This window comes from Sprattus sprattus (assembly GCF_963457725.1).
Source record: "Sprattus sprattus genome assembly, chromosome: 3".
In the NCBI taxonomy this organism is placed as follows: Eukaryota; Metazoa; Chordata; class Actinopteri; order Clupeiformes; family Clupeidae; genus Sprattus; species Sprattus sprattus.
The window spans coordinates 7,426,739-7,449,763 of NC_137922.1; the positions used below are offsets into that span (position 1 = coordinate 7,426,739).

Here is a 23,025-nt window from a genome sequence, read left to right on the forward strand (position 1 = left end):
AGTATAACAGTTAAACCAGCTCACCTGTAGGCTACCTGAGGTTCTATTCAACAGACCCAGTGCAGACGCTGTCATCATATGGAAAGAAACCATGAACTGTGATTGATTACCGGAGCATGTCATGAATTACTGTGCATCATGTTAATTACTGCAGGTCACGTCACTGTCTTCACATTCAGTGACGCAACTTACACCCCAGATGCCGGCGAGCACTGGGACAGGCCAGAGTCGACACTGATGGCAAGGATCGGCCCCATTGTCAGGCGCTATCAGGAAGTAGGAATGCTCAATTAAAGGCCATGGCTGTGTCGGTGCCTGTGTTTGTGGTGATGCAAGCAGGCCAGAGGCTTAGCTTCACGCTCAGACAGAGAGCGGCGCGGGCAGGGAGAGCCGCCGTGAAGTTTGAGTGACGGTAATGATTCCTGCGACTCTTGGCCTCCTCTCGTTATGCCGTCTGTAATGCTGTCTCTTAATATAACTCTACCACGTGTCAAAAAGCTCAAGACTGCAAAGCCGGCCTGAACGGAACACAATTAAACTGTTCCAGCACTCATTCTAAGGCTCTCTGTATTATCCAGGGTGATATAAAAAACTGAATTTAGCTGAACAGACCAAAGTTGTGGTAAATAGTATCTGGGTAGTCTCTGGCTAATGTGCGAAACAGGGCCTCGTTTCCCGAACGCGCACTTAGCCTAAAAAGCACTTGAAATCGCTCGTAAGAGGATTCCTACGTTGCAGACGGGTTTCCCAACGCCACACTTAGCTTAAGTGTATCTTTCGCTGAGAAGAATTCTACGTGTGGTCAGGACCAGTAGTAACTTCACACTTAGCGATTTAATCCACCAGGGGCGTCGTTCGACCGTCGTTTGGAAGAAAGGGGAATTAAAAAAAAAAAACATGGCTACTTGAAGCGAGGAATATTTTACATGAATAAAGCTATCTACACAACTTTTTATATGTTTATAATGACTCGGTTTGATCGGAAATGTGCTACGCGACCAATGCAGAGTATTTAGGTCTTGACTGAAGCTTTCAAACAGTAGTTTGATGGCACATTTAGCGCTTATGCCACCACTCCATTGGCTTATATGGTAGCTTCTAGCTAGATGGTTGTATATTATGTAGAAGAAATCCAAACGATGTTTCTGTGTATAGCACATCATGAGAATGTCATTGTTTCACCTGCCTATTCCCATCAAAATAGAAATAAAGAATATTGAGTATTTGAAAATAAAGATTAGGCTATACAAAACTAGTGCATTGCCCGTAGGAATTATGCATTCTGTAGTGTTAGCAGACGTAGGGCTGTTGGGTAGTGTAATGGCAAGACATATTTGCACTCCACATAGGTACAGGTTACACTGAAGTATTATTGTGATGCATGTTTCCTTTTCATTAAGAAATGTGTTAATGGTAGCCTTTTTGGAGAGTTACCAACAAATAAAGTTTGAGATTATGTAGTGGATGCAGTTGAATATACTGTAGATGTCAACGTTGCTGTCTAAACTATAAACTAAATGTCATAAAGAAAGACATTATTTAAAATGAAGTTATGGTTGAAATAGGATCACTTCTTTATTGTAAGGGTAAGTGTAGGGCAAGAATGGTCATGCAGTTGGACTCAAATGTAGGTTAATTTTATTGAATGTATGTAGCCTACTGTACTGTATGACTTTGAAGATGCTAGCTTTGACAGCCCACTCTCAGACAGATCGTATTAAATGTCCTTACAATGGGAACACAGTTTAAATAGGCTTCTCTGCTGGAGATGGCGTTACTATCCCCGCCCCGAATTTAGTGCACATTGCACGTTCGATGCACGCATAGGCTACCTAATTTCACAGCAATTAACGTAAACAGGTTAACCTGACGTAAACAGCTCCTAAGAGCTACTTAAGAACTCGTGCACGTTGCGCTCGTGCACCTGACTTTAAGTTGATGGTTGGGAAACGCACGTAAATACAAAGTGCTACTTAGTGTACGATGTCGCGAAAATCCACGTAGGCCGTTAAGATACATCGTTATCGGGAAACGAGGCCCAGGTCTCTTGTTACAATGCTATTACACCGCTAAGTTTAACACACTACCTCTCGGTGTGTAACGCGATTTTACTTTGGAACAGCAACCCTACCCTAAACCTTAACTCTTTAGATTAATTTCGATTAACTTTAGATTGATGCAATTACAAAGTTTCAAAATGCTGTTAATCTTTGTAAGTCCTTTCAGGGTGCACTTGTCCACTTGTCCACAAAACAAAGAGACGGATTAAGATATCTCCCTACAGTAAGGGCTCCTCAATAGGCGCCTGACGTGCAATAAATACAGCCTGTGTCACTGCGCTTCAGACCAATTCTGGGAGTACCTTGGTGGCCATTACTGAAACGAATAGCCTGCTGCTGCGTTAGCATTGAACAGCCGATTGTTTTTTGAACATCTCTCTCCACTGGCTCCTCACTTACAAGTATGACAGATAGCGCTGTCTGCTAAGTGAAAGGGAAGATTTTAGTCGTAGCAAGGAAAGGGCGATTACTCAGAGAAAAATGCATGTGTGTGTGTGTGTGTGTGTGTGTGTGTGTGTGTGTGTGTGTGGGCTGGTTTCTGCTGATGGCTGTGAGGGCTAACAAGTGGACGCTTTCTGTGTTCAAACACAGGACTGATGGTGAGGATGGCAAACATGACTAAGCTGCTGGGTGCGAAGCCTAAAAGCATGGATTACTCCTCAAGTGTCCTCTAGCTTTTAAGTAGCTATATTTGTCCATATCTGAATTCACTGGCACACAGGCAAGAAAACCTCTGGAAAGAGTGAATATTGTTTCAATACGGTTCACAAACAAGTCATAACCTTTCTCATTATGTACAGTAAACAATTATTTCATCTAGAGCATCACATAGCCAATTAAACATGTTGGTTTTCATCTCTCTATAAATATAGCCAAGGCTGTCAGAGGAAGATGTACTGTGCAGTATTACGGTTGGGAACAAACAAAAACACCAAGGAAGAAACAAAACATCGACATGAGGGGAAGTTTTCCGAAACAAAAGGATTTTGCCAATTTCAGCTTGCTTCTACTGTGGTTGTGCTTGTGCACGCTGGGAGTGGTGCATGCTGGGATTGGGCCATCAGTGTTGCCTGTGATATTTTTATGCCCAATTAGGGGCGTGATGTGTTGTGAAGGTTGCCTGTGCTGAAATCATTTCCCAACCTTTTACCGACAGCACGGAGCCGCAACCTGCAAATGTTACAGCACAGATACACCCAGCAACAGTGAATTAGGTAAAAATGCCCATGAAAATATCGGCCATAATATCGTACAAAGCTAAAATAAGACTACATTTGTGCTTGTTAACACTCATTATCAAAAGAGGATTTTAGACACGGCTGCAACATTTCTCTTTTTTGAACTATTCTTAAAATTAAAAATGAACTATTCTTAAAATTTTGAACTATTCTTAAAATGTTTTTGAAATGCTTGTTCTTTGTTCATTATTCATCTAAAGTCACTGTTCCCTTGGCAATACTGTCGGTATGATTTTCATCTAATCAATGACTCTCTTCCCTGATGAGAAGCCTCCACTGACCCTGCAGTGAACACAACACCACATCAGCCCCGTCCCCAGCACCAGGTATTCTCACACAGAAGCACAGAGCACTGTCCTACTTATGTCATATTTATTTCAGATATAAATAAGCTGAGATGATCTGCCAGGTCAAAAGAATGACTTTAAAGGCAAGAGAAGATCTGGAGGACAGGAGGCAGGGGATGGGGATGGTGGTGGGTGGGGTGGGCTTGACTAAAAGATGCCATTTTATTGATGCAGCTTTTACTTCAGATTGCTTGTGTGCCCTTTCCTTGGGTGTAGCAAATGGCAATTTGAGTGTGGAGGTCAGCCTTGATGGGGACAGATGACACACTGTTTGGATTTGCTTAATTGTAATGTGGACATGAATTAAATGTGTTAAATCAACGCAGCTCTTCTCTTTCAGTTTACAAAATGTATTTAGGCCCCTTACAATAGACTCAACTTGACCAACTAATTCCGATGAAATGTGTTTAAATTAAGGTTATGAAAAGGATGCAATAGATTTATTGTTGAATCATGTAACATGTAGCATTATAGAGCTCTGCAGGTTTCATTAGCAGGCAGATAAGGAACATAATCATAAACAGGTTGTATTTAAATTATTGCAATGTCACTGCAAATAGATCAATATATTGCAATGTCACTGCAACTGGATCAATATATTGGATTATAAAACAATTGGGTTCTAGCGCGTAATTTAGCTGTTTCTGATTGGACGAGAGACGTTCCATGCTATAGGTTATTCTACAACATACCTACAGTTACGGGACTTTTCACAGCTAAAAATAAATCACTCCGCGATGAAACATTCGCATTGATGATAACCGTTATTTCAAAGTTTTTAAAATTCCAAACCAAGACGTTGACAATGGAACTATTTTTTGTTGCGGAGAAAACAATGGCGAAATAAACCATTTTTAATCAATAACTTCGTGTTGAAATGTTAATTTGTTGACTGTAGAATTGTTTTATAAAAGCAATATAGCACTCGTGGGAGTGGGGTAGGTAAGGGATAATCCCACGGGTGTTGTTGCCTACGCCACTCGGCCTGGCGGCCTCGGTGGCTACGGCCGAACACCACCCGTGGGATTATCCCTTACCTACCCCACTCCCACTCGTGCTATATTGCTTAAATGTCCCCGCTTCTAAAAATGACATAACCTGAGTAGGTCAAACTGAACAAAGGAATGACTGAGATCTTGGGGACTATCAATACCCGACATTCTCATGGTGGGAAGAAATAATGGCACACGTCACAGCAAAACACAAAGACACAGCCCACGTCCTCAAGTGATTGGAACCTGAGAACAACGGACATTCACGTACACATTTTAGCCAAGGCTGATGGGAATCCATTTAACAAGGAGGTGGTGTAGAAAGGTTTGCCAGGTACCTAATGTTATCATGTATGTTGACCCAGTGGTGAACTTGTTTTATTGTTTTACGCTTGTCCTACATGATTTAGTTGGATAAATTGAACGCTGTGACAAAATACATTATTTCAATGTATTAACATCACGTTTTGAAGAGAAACAAGACTAGTTTGTGTAATTCCAATGTGGTATGATTTACTAAATTTGACAGTGCCTCTTTTCCCTTTTATCAGTTCTGGCTGTCTGCACAGTACTCCACAGGTAATGAGCGAGGTGAGCTGCCTCTCTCTGGGTCACCTTCTGCAAAAAAACACCAAGACAATAATAAGTAGAACATCTTGTTGAGTGTCTAGACAATAATAAGTGATACATCTTGTTGAGTGTGTCTGACATTTTAGAGCGTTCCGTTTTTATCTTCTGAGCAATCCTCAAGATTAGATGGTACCGTACACCCAAATGCCTGTTTAAGTGCGTAAACAAATGGATAGATAAGTGTTTCTGTTTCAATGGTCCTTCTCAGACCTCAACAGACTATAGACACAGCACTAGACTCCTTTTGGACTCAAATGTTTTAAGTTGAAATGTGACCAGTCATTGCAAGGTTTCTAAACATCGACGCTAAGCCTTCTAAATACTACAGTACTTCTTATAGCCACTTCCATCCATCCATCCCATCCCTCCTATCATGTGGCACTGTAAAGCCAAGCAAATAAGCTACCTAGGTGTTAATCGTCTTAATGGGATATTTTGCATTTACTTAAATTATTCTGAGGCTCTGCGGCTTTCTTATCTTTCTATACTGATGGAAGTGATTGTAACGCAGATAAATTCAGGTCCCTCTGGTGCTAACTGGGGTGCTAACCAAATGTGTCTTTTTTTATTAGCAGATCCAGCCTTAAGGGGAAATAACATTGAAAAAAAAGGCTCTGACCTTTGTCTTCACTTATTTTAATTAGCTAAAGCTGACAGTAGCAATTTCCAAGCAGAGATCATCTAATAATGGAACACATACACACACACACACACACAAACACACACACATGTAAAGACATACATGCACACACACACAAACACACACATAGACACACACACACATGTACAGACATACATGCACACACACACAAACACACACATAGACACACACGAACATAAAGGCACAAGCAAGTGCACACACACACACACACACGCACACGCACACGCACACAAACACACACACGCACACGCACACAAACACACACACACACACACACATGTAAAGACATACATGCACACACAAACACACACATAGACACACACACACATGTACAGACATACATGCACACACACACAAACACACACATAGACACACACGAACATAAAGGCACAAGCAAGTGCACACACACACACACACACGCACACGCACACAAACACACACACACACACACACACACACACAGTATAAGATTTGAGTGACAGGTATGATTAGCCAAGTGTAGTACAAAGAGCAAGTTCTGTAAAACTGAATGAAATTGCATCTTTGCCAGGCGGTGTGGCTGTCATTCCCCCCCCTCCCCCGCCGCGTCTGTGATGGGTGTGTTTTGTTCCAAACTGACGGCTGAAAGAGTGTACTGCACCGCCTCAGCATAAACACTGCCTAGACAAAACCGCAGCCAAGCCTATGAAGGGGGGCTATTACTAATGCATACTGATATAACGGATGAATGTAATCTCTGCAAAAAACACATTGGAGTCGGGACATCAAGAAGCAGTTATGGCTATGCAGTATTGACATTGATGAAATGACGATTTCCAGAGATTCTTAAGGAGAGCGTGTTAGTCCCTGCTCAAATTAATTTAGAGCGTGGCGAGTAAGTGCAGCCGCCTAGAGTTTATTCTCTCATTCAATCAGCAAAGGTTGGAATCCAATTATGAATGAGCAACTCAAGCAAAGGTCAGCTTTTTGCAGCAGCACGTGTTCTGGTCCTTGTAGTTCTCCATGTCACTTACTTGTGCTCTCTCTCTACACAGACAATAAAAGAGTCTTGACAATGACAACAGGCATGCTGTTCTTCTAGAATGTACTGTTCCTGTTCCTCATTAATTCTTAGCACATCTAAACCACACTACAACTTTAACAGTAATGTTGCATTGTGATCTACATAACAGTCTTTATCGGTCCAATAATTAACAGGCAGTATAAAAAGGCATTTTTCCGAGTTCAAATACATCAGGTATTTTGTAAGGCTGGCACACAATAAGACACTGAAAAGGTTGGTCCTTATTAAAAGATAATTAGCCCAGGCCATTGTGTTGGTCTAGGTTTGAAAGAAAGAGGCGCATAATAAGACAGAGGTCTGGTTACCATGACAGTATGTGTTAGTAAGACACTGAAGCACCAGGCAAAACTCCTTGATTCACCCTGTTCATTTCAGTAAGAGAACTAGTATAGTAGCACTGTTCCCACTGTTTGGTCTGGAGCACATGGTGCATTATTTCTGATATCGTGGCAAAGCATATGGTTGAGTGATGGTGATACCTAAATTAAGTTTATAAACGCTTCATGTGCATCAACCAGCTGTGCTGTTACGTTTTTGTCAGAGATCAGTGCTGACAGTCATTTTACAGAAGAAAGTTCAGGAAGAACCTTCTCTTAACAAGGCTTGGGTGTTTTACCTTACATACCTCTATCTACCTGTCTGTGTGTGGGTGTGTGTGTGTGGGTGTGTGTGTGTGTGTGTGTGTGTGTGTGTGTGTGTATACATGTATATATATATATATATATATATATATATAAAATAAACGAATGATATAATGATAATGATAGGTACCTCTCTCTCTCTCTCTCTCTCTATATATATATATATATAGATGATAGGTACCTCTCTCTCTCTCTTTATATATATATATATATATATATAGAGAGAGAGAGAGAGGTACCTATCATCTATATATATATATATATAGAGAGAGAGAGAGGTACCTATCATTATCATTATATCATTCGTTTATTATTGTCATTCCAGCACTAGTGCAGCATCCCATCTCCAGTGTAATTGTCTCCTCTCTCCTACCATTACAGTAATAAGGCTCGCGGGTGAAGGTGTGTTTGGGAAGGCATCTGACCAGGATCTCCAAATGCTGCCAAGGGATTGTGAGCCTAATCCCCGCGAAGCATAACAAGACCCTGACGGGGCATCTTGCCAAGCATGCTGCTCTGTGTCGCTCTGATAGACCTGTCTCGCTCACTGGCTAAATGGGAACCTAGGAATGTATTGTAAACATCAGCTGTGTCAACGATAAAAAAAATGCTTCAAAATCAATTTTGAATAATCATATTACAAATTTGAGGGTGTATTGTGAATACAGCCAGTGGCTTCCTGGCTGTTGTACTTCAGCAAATGCTACTGATAATACTTTTACTCCAGCAAAGATGGCTAAAATGTAGTATATATTGGGGTGACAGGGCCTTTGGCTAAAATGTAGTATATTGGGGTGACAGGGCCTTTTCAGTTGCTGCACCCTCCCCCTGGAACACCCTCCCCCTCCACATCCGTCAGGCTCCCACCCTTTCACCGTTCAAACAAGCTCTCAAAACTCACCTCTTCAAACCCGCCTTTCTCTCCCTACCTTCCATTCCATGACTCGTTCCGGAAAGCTTCTCTAGTTTTCTTTCTTTTTACTAAAATGCTCGGTTTGTTTTGTTTTGTTTGCTCTTTTTGTGTTTCGCTTGTTCTGCCTATGTAAAGCGCCTTTGGATACCTAGAATGGCGCTGTATAAGTTTAAAGTGTTATTATTATTATTATTATTATTATTATATTGTAAGAGTCAAAGTTGGCTTTAGATTGGTTTACTTTCACTGAGGCATTCTACACTTGCTTTGGTTTCTAAAGTGGATGTGGTTGCACAGGACCTATTGACTGCTGCTCCCTGTGAGGGGAGACTCCATGCCAGAACATCAGCATGAGTGTTTGTTGCATTGCCTTACACCAGCATGGCTGATGCCCCCAATACGTAGTGCCCTGATGAATGAATGCAATATTTATTATTAAAATGATTTAATATTTCATTTTTCTCGGTTACATAAGTGTATCGGGCAGGTTCATGCATTGTGAATGATTCATTCACACATGCACATTGTTCTACACATGAATTATGGCTGACCTGCCCGCATAAAGACCAGCCAACCATAGACCATAAGCCTTCAGGTAATAAGAAATGACTCTATGGCCTGATCTGCACTAGAGAAAATGCCTAAGCATTATCACACAATACTGCTAAAGGCAAATCAGGCCTAACACTAGTGGAAATGTTTTCATACGGTATTATACTGCATGATTACCAATCACCTGCCATAGTCTCTATGATCTCTGGTTGAATACAGGCCTCCAGTGATGCCATTTCTTCAGTGACAAAACAGACAGACTTACTTAGACACAGTTCTACCAACTGACAGAATCTGAAACACCTGCCACCGTCTCAGCATGTTCTGACGGAGGCACACAGTGTTAAAAAAATGAACTGCCTTATAAGCAGGCTAGCACCTCGTAGTCACATGACTTTCCAGAGGAACTTGTCAGACGGAGGAATTGCTGTCATTTACGTAGATGACGCAGAGAGCTTTTATTTGATTGTTTCTATTTCTGTGTAATCATAACTGGATATCACACCAATTATGTTAAATGTTTATGACTTAACATTCAGTGCAGCTCACTGAACACATCAAGGCTACTTAAACATCTGATTGTCTACATTATTTGAATCGTTTACGGTAAATATAAGGAGGGCAACGACCACCAAGAGTTTGATGGAGCCATCCACTGGTTACGTGATTACTGCAGCCTGAGATATCTCAATGACAAGATTGTAAAAGTCAGCTACAAAGCATTGCAACACAAAAAGGTACCTAGACCTACCAAGTGTGTCATGAAAATATACAATCCAAATAATTGTCCTGAATTGAATACACAGACACTTTTAAGTGCATCTATTATAAAGAAACAGTTTCTCAAGACAGGAAGTGTAGTGTTTAGTTAAAGACACAAAATCTGAGAACATATTTGTTTTGTGTTCACCACCGTTTGGGAAATCAAGCCCTAGGGCGTGATTAGTTCTCTCACAATCTCACAAGACTTGGGATGAGAATACAGAGGACAAAGTAGTATTGGGTCTCTAAACCTTTTTCAATATTTATTTTCAAAAATGCCCATTCAAGTGAAACACGAGGACAACCACACTCATAAAAGCTTTACAGGCACTCTATGAAACCCTTTGCTGAAGCTAGGATTAAACTTCTAATTTCCTCCAAATTAGTTTTTATCATTTTTTGGGGGGTTGTCTGAAATATGCAATAATACCCACATTTGAATTGCTTTTCTTGTGACACATCTCATAATAAACTATTGTATCACACAGCTATATGAAGCCTCTCATCGCATGTCTTACTAGCTCTGCCTATCTCACTTGTTCCACGCAAATTGCCAATATTCCGTTAAACTCTGCAATGGAGGGGTTTAAGCATGCACCCACACATCGTCTACTTTATGTCCAAAAACTGGCTGAAAGGTCTTTAGTGGGTTCAGTTCGTTTTATAGCTCACCGAATAGCTCATCTTGTGGTACCATTAGCAAATACTAAAATGATCTGGGCGGATATATATTCCCATATATCATTAGATAAATTATGTTTAAAAAAGAAAAGCATAAAAAGCAGGTCCTTATCTCCCTTCAACAATGCTAACCAAGCCTGGCAATCATACTAAATTGTAGAGTGTGGCTAGGCAAAGACACCCACGGAGCTACTTTTGAAGTAGTCATTTAAATGGTAAAAGCACATTTCTCATTGGCACGTGATGGAACACTGCCAGAGCAACAAGGCATTTAGCACTGCCTCAGTGTGCCCACTTGTCCTGGACGCGTCCATGATTGATCAGCAATCACGACTCATTCACCCCCGTGTCACGCCCTGCCACGGCAGCTGGCTCCAGTTGACTCCTGGTTGAATTCATTCTGAAAAGCACTGGGGCTGTTACAAGCATAGAGGCTGTTACAAGCACTGGGGCTGTTACAAGCATAGAGGCTGTTACAAGCACTGGGGCTGTTACAAGCACTGGGGCTGTTAAAAATACTGGGGCTGTTACAAGCACTGGGGCTGTTACAAGCACTGGGGCTGTTACAAGCACTGGGGCTGTTACAAGCACTGGGGCTGTTACAAGCACTGGGGCTGTTACAAGCACTGGGGCTGGTACAAGCACTGGGGCTGTTACAAGCATAGAGGCTGGTACAAGCACTTGGGCTGGTACAAGCATAGGGGCTGTTAAAAGCATAAAGAGCTAGAACTGAGGTGGAAATACTCATGTCAGCTATCTAGTATCATTTAATGTATCTAGAAACACTATCAAGGAATATACTTAAAAATCGTATTACTGTATTATGTATGTATAGCACAGACAAGGACATTGTCTGATGTTAGCCTACACTCTTCAGAAAATGGTGATGTAGGGAATGGAAGTGTTTTTGGTCATGATATATGGCTTCATAGTATCAGTCTCGGTCGATTTCAACAAAGTTGTTTCAACACTTATTTGATGGCAGGATTCTTGGCCAGATATGATCATATAGCCTAACTGAGTTATCCAACTGATGTATGCTAAGGCACACTCTGTAGGGCTGTGTATTGGCCATAAACTGGCGATACGATACCTATAATGATACAGGGGTTAGTTTAGGAAAACTGTTATAGTATTATGAACACACCACCACAAAGTTTTTTGTGCAACCAGAACAACGCTGATACCTAGCAGTCAGGGTTTAAACACAACACAAAATGAACCACTCTTTCCTTTGAATCTTTGCATACTAACTATTAATTCAAAATAGATACAGTGCTGTTTGAGAATTGACACAGTAAAACAAAACATAATATTGCGCTACTTAAGTGTATCGATATCTTCTTACAGCTCTAATACTCTGTGCTTAAAGTACCTTCTCAAGTGGGAAGAGAGCTGGTCAATAGCAAACTCTGTGGGCAGAGATCAGGACTTCAATGATTTCTTCAGGCGAGAGCTCACAAGGAAACGTGTCTTAATGAGGCTCGGGTACTTAAACCCTGCATCCCTCATCCTGCTCTGGCCCTGTGAGTCTTCCTCTCTATCATAGCGCTCTGGTCCCTGTGAGTCTTCCTCTCTATCATAGCGCTCTGGTCCCTGTGAGTCTTCCTCTCTATCATAGCGCTCTGGTCCCTGTGAGTCTTCCTCTCTATCATAGCGCTCTGGTCCCTGTGAGTCTTCCTCTCTATCATAGCACTCTGGTCCTGTGAGTCTTCCTCTCTATCATAGCGCTCTGGTCCTGTGAGTGAGTCTTCCTCTCTATCATAGCGCTCTGGTCCCTGTGAGTCTTCCTCTCTATCATAGCGCTCTGGTCCCTGTGAGTCTTCCACTCTATCATAGCGCTCTGGTCCCTGTGAGTCTTCCTCTCTATCATAGCGCTCTGGTCCCTGTGAGTGAGTCTTCCTCTCTATCATAGCGCTCTGGTCCTGTGAGTGAGTCTTCCTCTCTATCATAGCGCTCTGGTCCCTGTGAGTCTTCCTCTCTATCATAGCGCTCTGGTCCTGTGAGTCTTCCTCTCTATCATAGCGCTCTGGCCCCTGTGAGTCTTCCTCTCTATCATAGCGCTCTGGTCCCTGTGAGTCTTCCTCTCTATCATAGCGCTCTGGTCCCTGTGAGTGAGTCTTCCTCTCTATCATAGTGCTCTGGTCCCTGTGAGTCTTCCTCTCTATCATAGCGCTCTGGCCCTGTGAGTGAGTCTTCCTCTCTATCATAGCGCTCTGGTCCCTGTGAGTGAGTCTTCCTCTCTATCATAGCGCTCTGGTCCCTGTGAGTCTTCCTCTCTATCATAGCGCTCTGGTCCCTGTGAGTCTTCCTCTCTATCATAGCGCTCTGGTCCCTGTGAGTCTTCCTCTCTATCATAGCGCTCTGGCCCTGTGAGTGAGTCTTCCTCTCTATCATCCTGCTCTGGCCCTGTGAGTCTTCCTCTCTATCATAGCGCTCTGGTCCTGTGAGTCTTCCTCTCTATCATAGCGCTCTGGCCCTGTGAGACTTCCTCTCTATCATAGCACTCTGGTACCTTTTAGGGGTGTAAAAAAGAATCGTTTTGCATCGATGCATCGATGCAACAGCCGACGATACGATGCATCGACACGTCCGCAAGAGTATTGATTTAATTTTTTTTTTTTTTTTTTAACTTTTTGTTGCTAGTGCACTTTGATGAGTATTTTTATTTTATAGTGAATGAAGTAGGCCTACAGGGGTATTTTTTGTTACCATTTGCTGCTACTAGTGCACATTTGCACTCATTGCACTGATTTTGTGGAGCATTGTCATTTTAAATTGAATTAACTACAGGCCTATTTTTTGTTACCGTTTGCTGCTAGTGCACTTTTGCACTGATTTTGTTGAGTATTGTTATTCTATAGTGAATGTGGTATAGGCCTATTTTTGTTACTTAACACTTTGTACTTTGTACAGTACTTTTTGATGCAAGGCCTTTCAGAATCTATAACAGGGGCATTATTATTTTTCAGTGAATGAGGTTGTCATAGGCCTAGGTGGAGTACAACTTTTCTACTTCTGCTATTGGCTGTTGTTTCTCAAATAAAATGCATAACGATATAACAGCTTTCATTGATTTATTTCAAATCTGAAACATTGTCTAGCCTGTAAGGTAAAAAAAGAACAAATTAATCGAATCGAATCGAAATCGAATCGTATCGTGGTGTATTCATGAGTATCAAAAATAATCGAATCGTTGGGTCAGGAAATCGATACTGAATCGAATCGCCATGATGGGTGTGATTTACACCCCTAGTACCTTTGAGTGAGTCTATCTACTATCCCATCTCACAGTTTCAGGCTGAGCTATTTTATCTAACATCTTCTCACGGGCCGCATTTAGCACATTCTCTGCACTGAATAATATGTGCATAGTTAGTCTCATACTGCCATGCTGCCAAGCTGCTGGCTAGATGATACGCACTGATATAACATCCAGCCTCATAAAATGTCAGTTTGGCGTGATTATTTTCATCTGAGTGGGGAGACAACCAAGCAAGCCAGACACACACACACAAGCATTGGGCATGATACAAGATCTTCATCCACAGAGCAGCAAAGGTGGATAAAGTAAATGTTGTTTGTGTGCACATATCAGACTGGCTTTGCAGATCACATTGTCCCTGATGTCTCACTGTCTCTAAAAGATCTAAAAGAAAGAAATCACTTCAGAAATTATTATCCATATGGGTTGCTGAATCCAAACATGTCTACTTGATGAGACTGATGATGCTTAATTGAATTCATGTACTTTATGAGTCTATAGTTATAATGTTGCTTTATAAGTGAAAAGCACAGCGGTTGTTGGACACAGAGCTGTGATATGGCATCATGAGTTTTAGAGAAAGTGTAAATAACATCTCCCAACCTAAAAAGTCATGCCTAAAAAGAGCGCATTTATGACCATTTCATTCCACACTTCTGGTCCTGCTGACTTTGAATGCGGCTCTCGAAATACACTAATCATGGAGGTTTCTATGTAGTAGCCGTAGGTTTAAGTCAATAGGCCAGTAGGAATTTTCAGAGGTGCCTTTTCAAAGGTATCTGGGTCAGTCTTAGTATGTGAGAAATCAAATACCCCCAGACAGAAAAGTCACATTCTTCTCTGAAACTCTGCTGCAAGGCCATCTACCATGCCTACACAAGTGAAACTGCTTCAAAAGCGGTTGATTGGAAAGGAAAGGGAGAATGCTTTTAACCAGAAGACACCATGTGCAGCACTCTACTCAGAACATGATATAATGTATCCAATCAATGTATCTGGCTGTCAACCTGCATTTCACCGCATAGCTGTCCTTGCAATTGTGTGCTCAACTGGAAAAACCCCTGAATTGAATAACTGGTGGGAGGGGAGAAATCATACAGTAGTGGTGTGATATTTACCTAGTATAATACTGTATTCTATCAACAAACAAATGTGATTATTTCATGATTTAATAATATTGACATACTATATATACTATGTAAAATATAACACATAATCAAATCTATCATATTTATAATGTATAATAAAAGCAAACAGATTCCCAGTGCTTTTAGTACAAGACGGATACATGTGGCACAATCTTTCAATAATACTTAGAGGCTATACATTTCCTACAATCGCATTATAGTTCTGTTCCCACCATTTCTCAAGGATCACCTGAAAAGCCTTATAGAAAAACAGAATAATGAGATTGTCGTTCAAGCTTACCTCTTACGGTTAACTGAATGTGCTTAGGCTGTATATTGCGTTTACTCTGGATCGAGCAGGTATACAGGCCATCGTCTGTAACATCCACTTTTTGTATTTGAAGGCTGTATTCGTGTTTGTCCCCGACGCTTGTTACGATGGACACGCGAGGATCCCCTGACCATTTGTCAACCCCTGCGTATATGATACTAGAGCGGTTCAACCATGCTCCTTTCGATTTCCCATCCAATAGGTAGCATCTGCAAAGAAAACAAAATCAACAGATAAGAATTCATGGATTCAGTGACTCTCCAGAGCTTTGAAGGTTTATAACTGGCCATGTAGACGAACACACTGACCGGCTTGAAATACATGATAGCGTCCCGTGTTGTGAAAAATATTGATTGAGGGACAAAACAAACAAATGCACCACTCCAAACTGTTTGCCAGTAGGCTGCCACCAGCACGTAAGGCTTTAATGTAAATGTTTAAAGCACAGTAACGTTCAAGGGTAGCTTGTGTCACTGTGGTTCACCATTCACTCTTTTGCAGCATTTGAAAGCACTTAGTTGATTTCAAGGACCTTTAAAAGGTGCCGTGCAATAATATTGTAGCGTGTAAGGGTGTTGTGTGCTTCTGTGTGTGTTTGTGTGTTGACACAGCTCTCAACATGCCAGGCGAACAATGAACTGTTCAGTAACTCAGCATTCTATCTTGGAGTAATAATATGACTTCAATTTGACACCTATAATATTCCTTCAACTTTGTGTCTGGTGTTAGTGAGAGTAACTGTCGTCATTTCATCCATGTTTCATTGTTGTTTGAAGCCTTAGTTTAGCCCTGTTTCAGGTTAGCGTATCTGTCCACCATCAGTGTAAGTGCTGTGTCAGAGTATAAGACCTGTCTCCTGTTTCCTGGATCTATATGTGTTCTCCTGGGGTCATGCAGTGAATGGGGCTCTGGAGCTGCATTAAAACCTGAGATCTCTGCCTCAGTCTGCATTCTCCTTGGCCAGCTCACTACAGCAGATATAATGTATAATAGTATATAAGCTAGAGTATAAGCCTGCTTTGACTATCATGTCATCACAATAATACATAACCATACAAATAAAAAGTGGCTTATTGTCTGCAACACAAAATATAAAGTTAGAGCTACATCTGACAGCTGTCAAAACGATGAGGTGGAGTGTGACTATTTCCTCCACTCCACTGAGCAGTATCAAATCACAATCCACGTAATCTTGAGGAAGAAACTTAACAGAAGCTCCTGTCAGTAAATGTAGTGCCATGCACTGGTGCTCCTGTTTTGCGTCGTCTTTTTCTGCCTTCTGAAAAGGGCCTATTCCTTCATCAGCATCATACATTAGGCTAAAACAATTCTTTGAACTAAAAATCTAGTTCTGTACTTCGTCAGAATGTTTTAAAACTTGAACACAGTCGTGCTTGATGGGAAGAGGCCCGGCACATTGTTCATGTCATGGTCTGGTTACTCATTCCCAAAAAGAATTGCCCCGGGAATAAAGGAAGCAGAAAGCCTCTTCAAGTGGAAGTCGAAGGACCCCAAGCTAAAGTTCATTTGCTATGTCAGCCACAAGGACATTGTCTGACACACCGCTCATTGTCTGATAGTTTATTGTTCACATTGTTTCACGACTGTCATTTGAACAACAAACCCAAACCATACTGCTACGGAGGGCGGCAATCTGGCCCCCGTGCTGAAGCCGGGAGACTAATGAGCTAAAAACATCCACAAGACGAACCGTGGCCAGAGTCTCACCCCTCAGTGTCTGTGCGTAGAAAACAGCCCTAACTCGAAAGAAACCGCACAGAATGAGGCCATTACAGAGACAGCAGAGTTTACAGTGCTTCACCAATCTCCAGGAAAAGAAATATGACACCCATGACTTCTGTGTTGTATCTTAATAAAATGAGGAGCCACTAGGGCCACCGGTTATTCAACAAACTTTCAGTGAGTCAACTAACATGGCTGTTATCTCTGTAACAGTCCACTGGATATAGCTGCATTAGCCTTTTTTAGGGCTCTGAGACAACTGCATGCTGTGCTTTAGTTAACTAATGAAGGAAGACATGTAAAATCGTTTTTGGGGGGCTAAGAGTGTCAGTTAGCTGAGCTCTGTTCTGGCCCAGTGCTGGTCCAGTTCTGGTTCAGACCTGTGCCCCATCACGGCCAGTTCCAGACTCAACTGTCATTTCGTTGAAGATCTCCAAGTAAATTACATCTCATCTGTATTCATTTGCCCCCCAGTGCCATTCATCAGAGACTCGGCATCAGAGGAACGTTTACACCCACGGTGGGCTCTTCATGAAGGCCCTGTCTTCAGAGGAACACAGGCGCCAAGATTCCCTTTGGTAGCTCAGGCAGAGCAGTTAATTATCACACTGACCCTAGATCACACCTTCTGCTGTTGCATTTACATATGAAACACCATTTAATATTATTTATTCTGATTTTAGAGAGATTTTCTCTTAAGCGCCAGCTCATTACTGGCTCATATTCTCTGCCAGTCTACAGTACAGAACTGTATAGTAGTCTTTTATTTTCAGTTATGCAACAAAGAAAACACTATGGGCAATTTTCATCAATTTCAGTGATCGGCCTTTTATCACCTAACTGGCACACTATGGAAGCTGCGATGTGAAGTAGAGTTTAATCCTTTCATCCAGACTCATTCAAACATTTCACAGCGAACTGTAATTATTGCTGGGGCATAGGTTGACCCAGATTCACATCTTCTTTTGAAACCTCATCTTTCCAGTTGACTGGTTCAAACACAAAACCTCAGTTGGTCTCCCTGCTTCATCATATGGAACCGAAATCCATGAGGACGTACAATCTGCTAACGATCTTGCATACGCTTAGTTGCCCACGGATGCACATTTAAGAAACCTCTCCCCAGAGGATGATACTTAAATAATGACTGCACCAAACGATTCTTGCCTGTGTGTGATGTGTACATTGAAAGTGTTAGTTCACCCAAAAACTACTCACAGCAAATTATCTACTCAACCTCATGTCAGTAGTAATATTAACCTGTCTGTTAAAAAGCCAAAAATGAGCTAGCCAGCAGAATGTCAATAAAGCTAGGAGGAGTTGCTGGGTGTTCTTCCCAGTTCTGTTCACTTACATCCTGCTTGCTAATCCACGTTGTCTAACTCAGACAAGCAGACCTACTACTTGCATGCGATTGGACGTATGATGACAGTATTTTCATTGCTCCCTGAACCATCCCTTTAAGCAGACTTAAAGGAGAGTCTTTTTCTATCCCCATCTGAGACCCAAAAGTTCCAAGAACAGACGTTGCCAAAGCCTTTTGTTCTCCGTCAATATGTCACCAGGCCACGTTCAGTACTCCAGTAAGCCCAGAGGTTTAACTGGCATGTGGTATCTGTCCAAATCCCTCCCAGCATCACCTATTGACTGGCCCTGGATCATGGATTATACATGATCATACCTGTAGAGCTGTCAAGCCGTGCGGTAATAACCTGCATCAAATACACTCACCGCGGCCCAACGCATGAACGAAGGCAAAAGGTCATGGGGCACCAAACAACCGCAAGACAAGACTTCTAAAAGGCAGCACACTTAAAAATGTTGGTTTTATGTTGAACCGTGAGTTTTTTTTCTTGTTGTTAATCACATGGATTACAGAAATGTCTATAAAAAAAAAAATATTTATCCATATGACTACAACCTAAAATCCTGTGACCTTTGGAATTAAAGTCGAAAGAGCTCTTCATCTGGACTTCTCATCTCATGATACTGTGCTTCTCATCACTGGATACATCATCATGAGTGCATCACCAGATCGCCTTCAACTCCACTCCAGTGTAATGGCACACCCAAGCCTGAGGCCACGAGGGGAATAAGAGCGTGATGTCTTCCATGTGAAATCTGGACTACCAACCCAGGCTCTTAATCCCAGCAGTAATCCTGGTGATTGCAGCCTGAGGGACCTTGCTGCTGTATTCGAAACTGCCACCCATAATCCAGTGTCAAACCTGCAGATACTGTTGCACTAGATAATAATGCTATTGCTCTTTGGACGAATATTATGAAGCAAACACACAAAAAAAATCTACGAAACAAAAAGAAAATCTATGTTCAATGGTCTCGCAGTTGGAGGAGGACCTATCTCTAGGTGTTTGGAACGGTGAAATAGTAAGATATACCATATACTATATAATTTACAGATACTATATCAATTTACAATTACAATAATGGTTTAGTATTATTTAGTCATACTGGAATCTGGCTTCAGCAAGCAGAGAGCTGAATGAAAAAGAAGTTAACTGAAAAATTAGACCAAAGTAGTAGTGATGTATGACTTTATTTCATCTTCAGTTTCCCACATATATGAGGTGTGTTCTTCAGCCATGTTCTCAGCTGGCTCTAAGCTGCCGCAGAAGTTTGTGACTATATATTAATTTACATTTTTCCATATCTGAGGTTTATTTTTCAGCAGATGAGCACTGGGATGACCTCTCCCTGTGTGTGTTCACTGAGTCACACTAATGTGTGTAGTATGTGTAATGTGAGAACCACAAGAGCAGGCCGTCTCTGGGTGCCGACCCAGAACAAGAACAAGAACATAAACAACATAAACATAAACAACTCTGAAACCATTCTGATTCATCAAAATAGCAGACAGGTAATTATATGATTATTTCTATTCTTTAAATCTATCTATGTAGTTTTTTTTTGGTTTTATTGACTGTGTCTTGCAAGTAATAACCCTTCCCAGAATGGATGAAAATAAATGCTTTTGGAGAACATGTGATAGAAATGGCAGCTTGCACATGGAGGGAAATGTTTTCTGTGTTTACAAGGTCTTTGAGTGAAGTGTTGTTGTGAAGGTAATGCCTGCTTAATTTCCTATGAGGTCACCAGAGCTGTTATTTACAGCCATATTAAATCCTGACATGTTAATCGGAGGAACTCTCTAGGAGGAGGCTCTGGCAGTGTGCACTGAAAATAAACCGGTGATCCTTCACAAATGTTACTTTCAAAGTCAGTTGGATAGAAAGTGTGATGCCCCCCAGAGAATAGAGAGCATATCTACAGACATGTTATCGCTGGACATGTTGTTTCTCCTCTTTCCACTCCAGTTATCTGCAGACCATCCCGAATCTGATGGTCCAGCGCCTACCTTGACTCTTGGTCTCTCGAAAAACCTTACACAACTACCCTCAGTAAACGATAAACAGATTTTCCCTTGAATATAGTCTCTCTTTCTCTCTCTCTCTCTCGCTCTCTCTCTCTCTCTCTTTATATTTATACAGTGGGGAAAATAAGTATTTGAACCCCTGCCGATTTCGCAAGTTTGGCCACTTGCAAAGAAATGTGTGATCTAAAATTGTAATGGTAGGTGTATTTTAACAGTGAGAAACAGCATATCAACAAAACTTCCATGTGGTATCTGTCCAAATCCCTCCCAGCATCACCTATTGACTGGCCCTGGATCATGGATTATACATGATCATACCTGTAGAGCTGTCAAGCCGTGCGGTAATAACCTGCATCAAATACACTCACCGCGGCCCAACGCATGAACGAAGGCAAAAGGTCATGGGAGAGAAGCAGGATAAACATCAACATCAACAAAAAATACAGAAAACTGCATTTTATAACATTTATGACTTTATTTGCATTTGATGCAGAAAATGCAAACGGCAGTGTATATATATATATATATATATATTGCTCGGCTTAGGATGTATAGGCCTTCCTCGCTGATAGTTTCCGAAAAGGTTTGAAAGCTTTGCCATTTACTCAGAAATTGATCCCTGAAGTCTTTCAAAATGCATAAAAGACAAGAGCTCATACATTTTAAAGAGGACCTATTATGCTCACTTCAATGTACATCATTTTACTTTTGGGGCCAACTGAAATAGATTCAGTCAAATCCTCTGTTAGAGCTACTGGGACTTTAAGCCACGCCTCAAGGTGAGTGTACTCTGATTGGTCAGCTAAGCAAGCCATAGGGATCGTGTTACAAAATTGTATCATCTTGTAATGATCTTGTAATGATGAGAACACTGATGTGTTTTTTACTGTTCCCACACTGTACTCCTCTAGGAGCATAGTCTGGGTGTTGTCTTTTCTCTCCTCCCCTCCTCAATGTTATGCTGTAATTCTTCCCTATCTTTAGCCAGTTTCACTCTGGCAGGGGGACTGCCAATGGAAACTAGCCTTTTGGCTACAATTGGGTACATTTACATTTGAATGTTTATTAATGTACACTGTCCCTCTTCATCAAATAAACAAATCAATCAATCAATCAATCAATGAAGGAGAAGGCCTGGAATTCCAACTAGGCGTTTTAAGCATACCGTTTCATACAGAAAAAACTAAAACACACTAAAGGAAAGGGAAAAAAACTGATATAAATTTAAACCTAAATCAAAACACAACACACAAATAGATAAATTATATGTGATTTTACATCCCCAAAGGAAACCATTTTAAAACACCAGACTACACTTGACATATGTATGAAGCCATTCTGCATCCACGGCCTTGTTACAATTGTAAACCTTGAACATACTGCTGCATGACTTGACCAGCAACTGTGAAGGCCTGGAATTCCTTTTTGTCGAACATACAGTAATATCCTGGACATGAGACAATGACTAAAGACTTTATTGCCCCCTGCCGTAACCAGCGTCTTTGAAACGCAAAAGTGAAATGCGCCTGTCCTCCCCATGCTTCAAGATCAATAAAAAACCTTGAATCACAAAAAAGATTTATACAATGGCTCAGCTTACTGACCAGTATATGTTCCTCACAGAAAAGAGAAACTGCTCGGACTTTCATTTCTGTTTTGTGTGACTCACACATAGGCTTGGTATAAACAGAACAAGCCCCACGAGACTTTAGTCAAAAAAACACCAAAAAAGGATGAAGCAATGCATGTATCAAGCACTTTCTCTTAGTTTAAACACTGTTCGAATGATGTTGCACACAGAACTATAAAGAAACTGTTGCATAACATTCAGGCCAAACACTGATGAGGGTCTATTATAAGGAACAGAGACACAAGAAGAGGACACAGACACAGAACCAAATAATATAGGAAAAGTATGGTCTGTGCTAGTCTTGTGAGCAGCCTTCTGGTTTGTATGTTGATAACGCTATGGACAACCATCCCAGTATACAGCACACTGTTAACTACTACTGTGTACCTCTATGTACTTTGCACTTAATCTCTGTATGAAGGGTAATCACAGCTACGAGCCCTTATGTGGTGAACAATTATCACACTGTTTGCAAGATAACTAATTATTTTCTAGGGGGCCGTAGAAAATTAACTATTTGTTCTTGTGAAACTCTACTCTCAAACTACTTACTTAGGTAAAGGTCAGGTATTTAGCAAATGCTTTTAATGCCTTTGACCACCATGCAGCGAAAAGGGGATCAAATCCCGGTCAACCACTTACCAGGTAATATTAATACCAACTCTGAAAAATAATGTTTCACATCTGCAGCCTGTCCTGAAAACTTGAAAAATCGACAGGTTCATCCTTGTTCATTTAGCATTCATGAAGAGAACACTGCCTGTGAAGTTCGTCGGAGCACCCAGCTCCTTCAGGGTCTTTCATCAGACACTGGGTCTTGGAGGGTCTGGATGGATGTACCTACAACTCTGTTACAGCAATACCGCAGACATATCAGGAAAAAAAGGGAAAAAGAGACACTCCAACGTGTCACACCATTTAATGTTTGTGTTGGCACCAAATGACTGCACCTGTGCACATGAGCCTCTCCAATTTCACGTCAACCTCCAGCGAAA

General features: G+C 41.4%; 1 protein-coding gene across 1 annotated transcript in view; it reads right to left on the reverse strand.

The window, feature by feature from the left end:
• negr1 (neuronal growth regulator 1) overlaps nt 1-23,025 on the reverse strand; it is a gene marked incomplete at both ends in the record, with an annotated part of 115,571 nt that overhangs the window by 73,178 nt on the left and 19,368 nt on the right. The window contains one exon of the mRNA XM_080836063.1: nt 15,234-15,472. Coding sequence (XP_080692189.1) covers nt 15,234-15,472 — 239 coding nt within the window. The remainder of the gene's footprint in view (nt 1-15,233; nt 15,473-23,025) is intronic.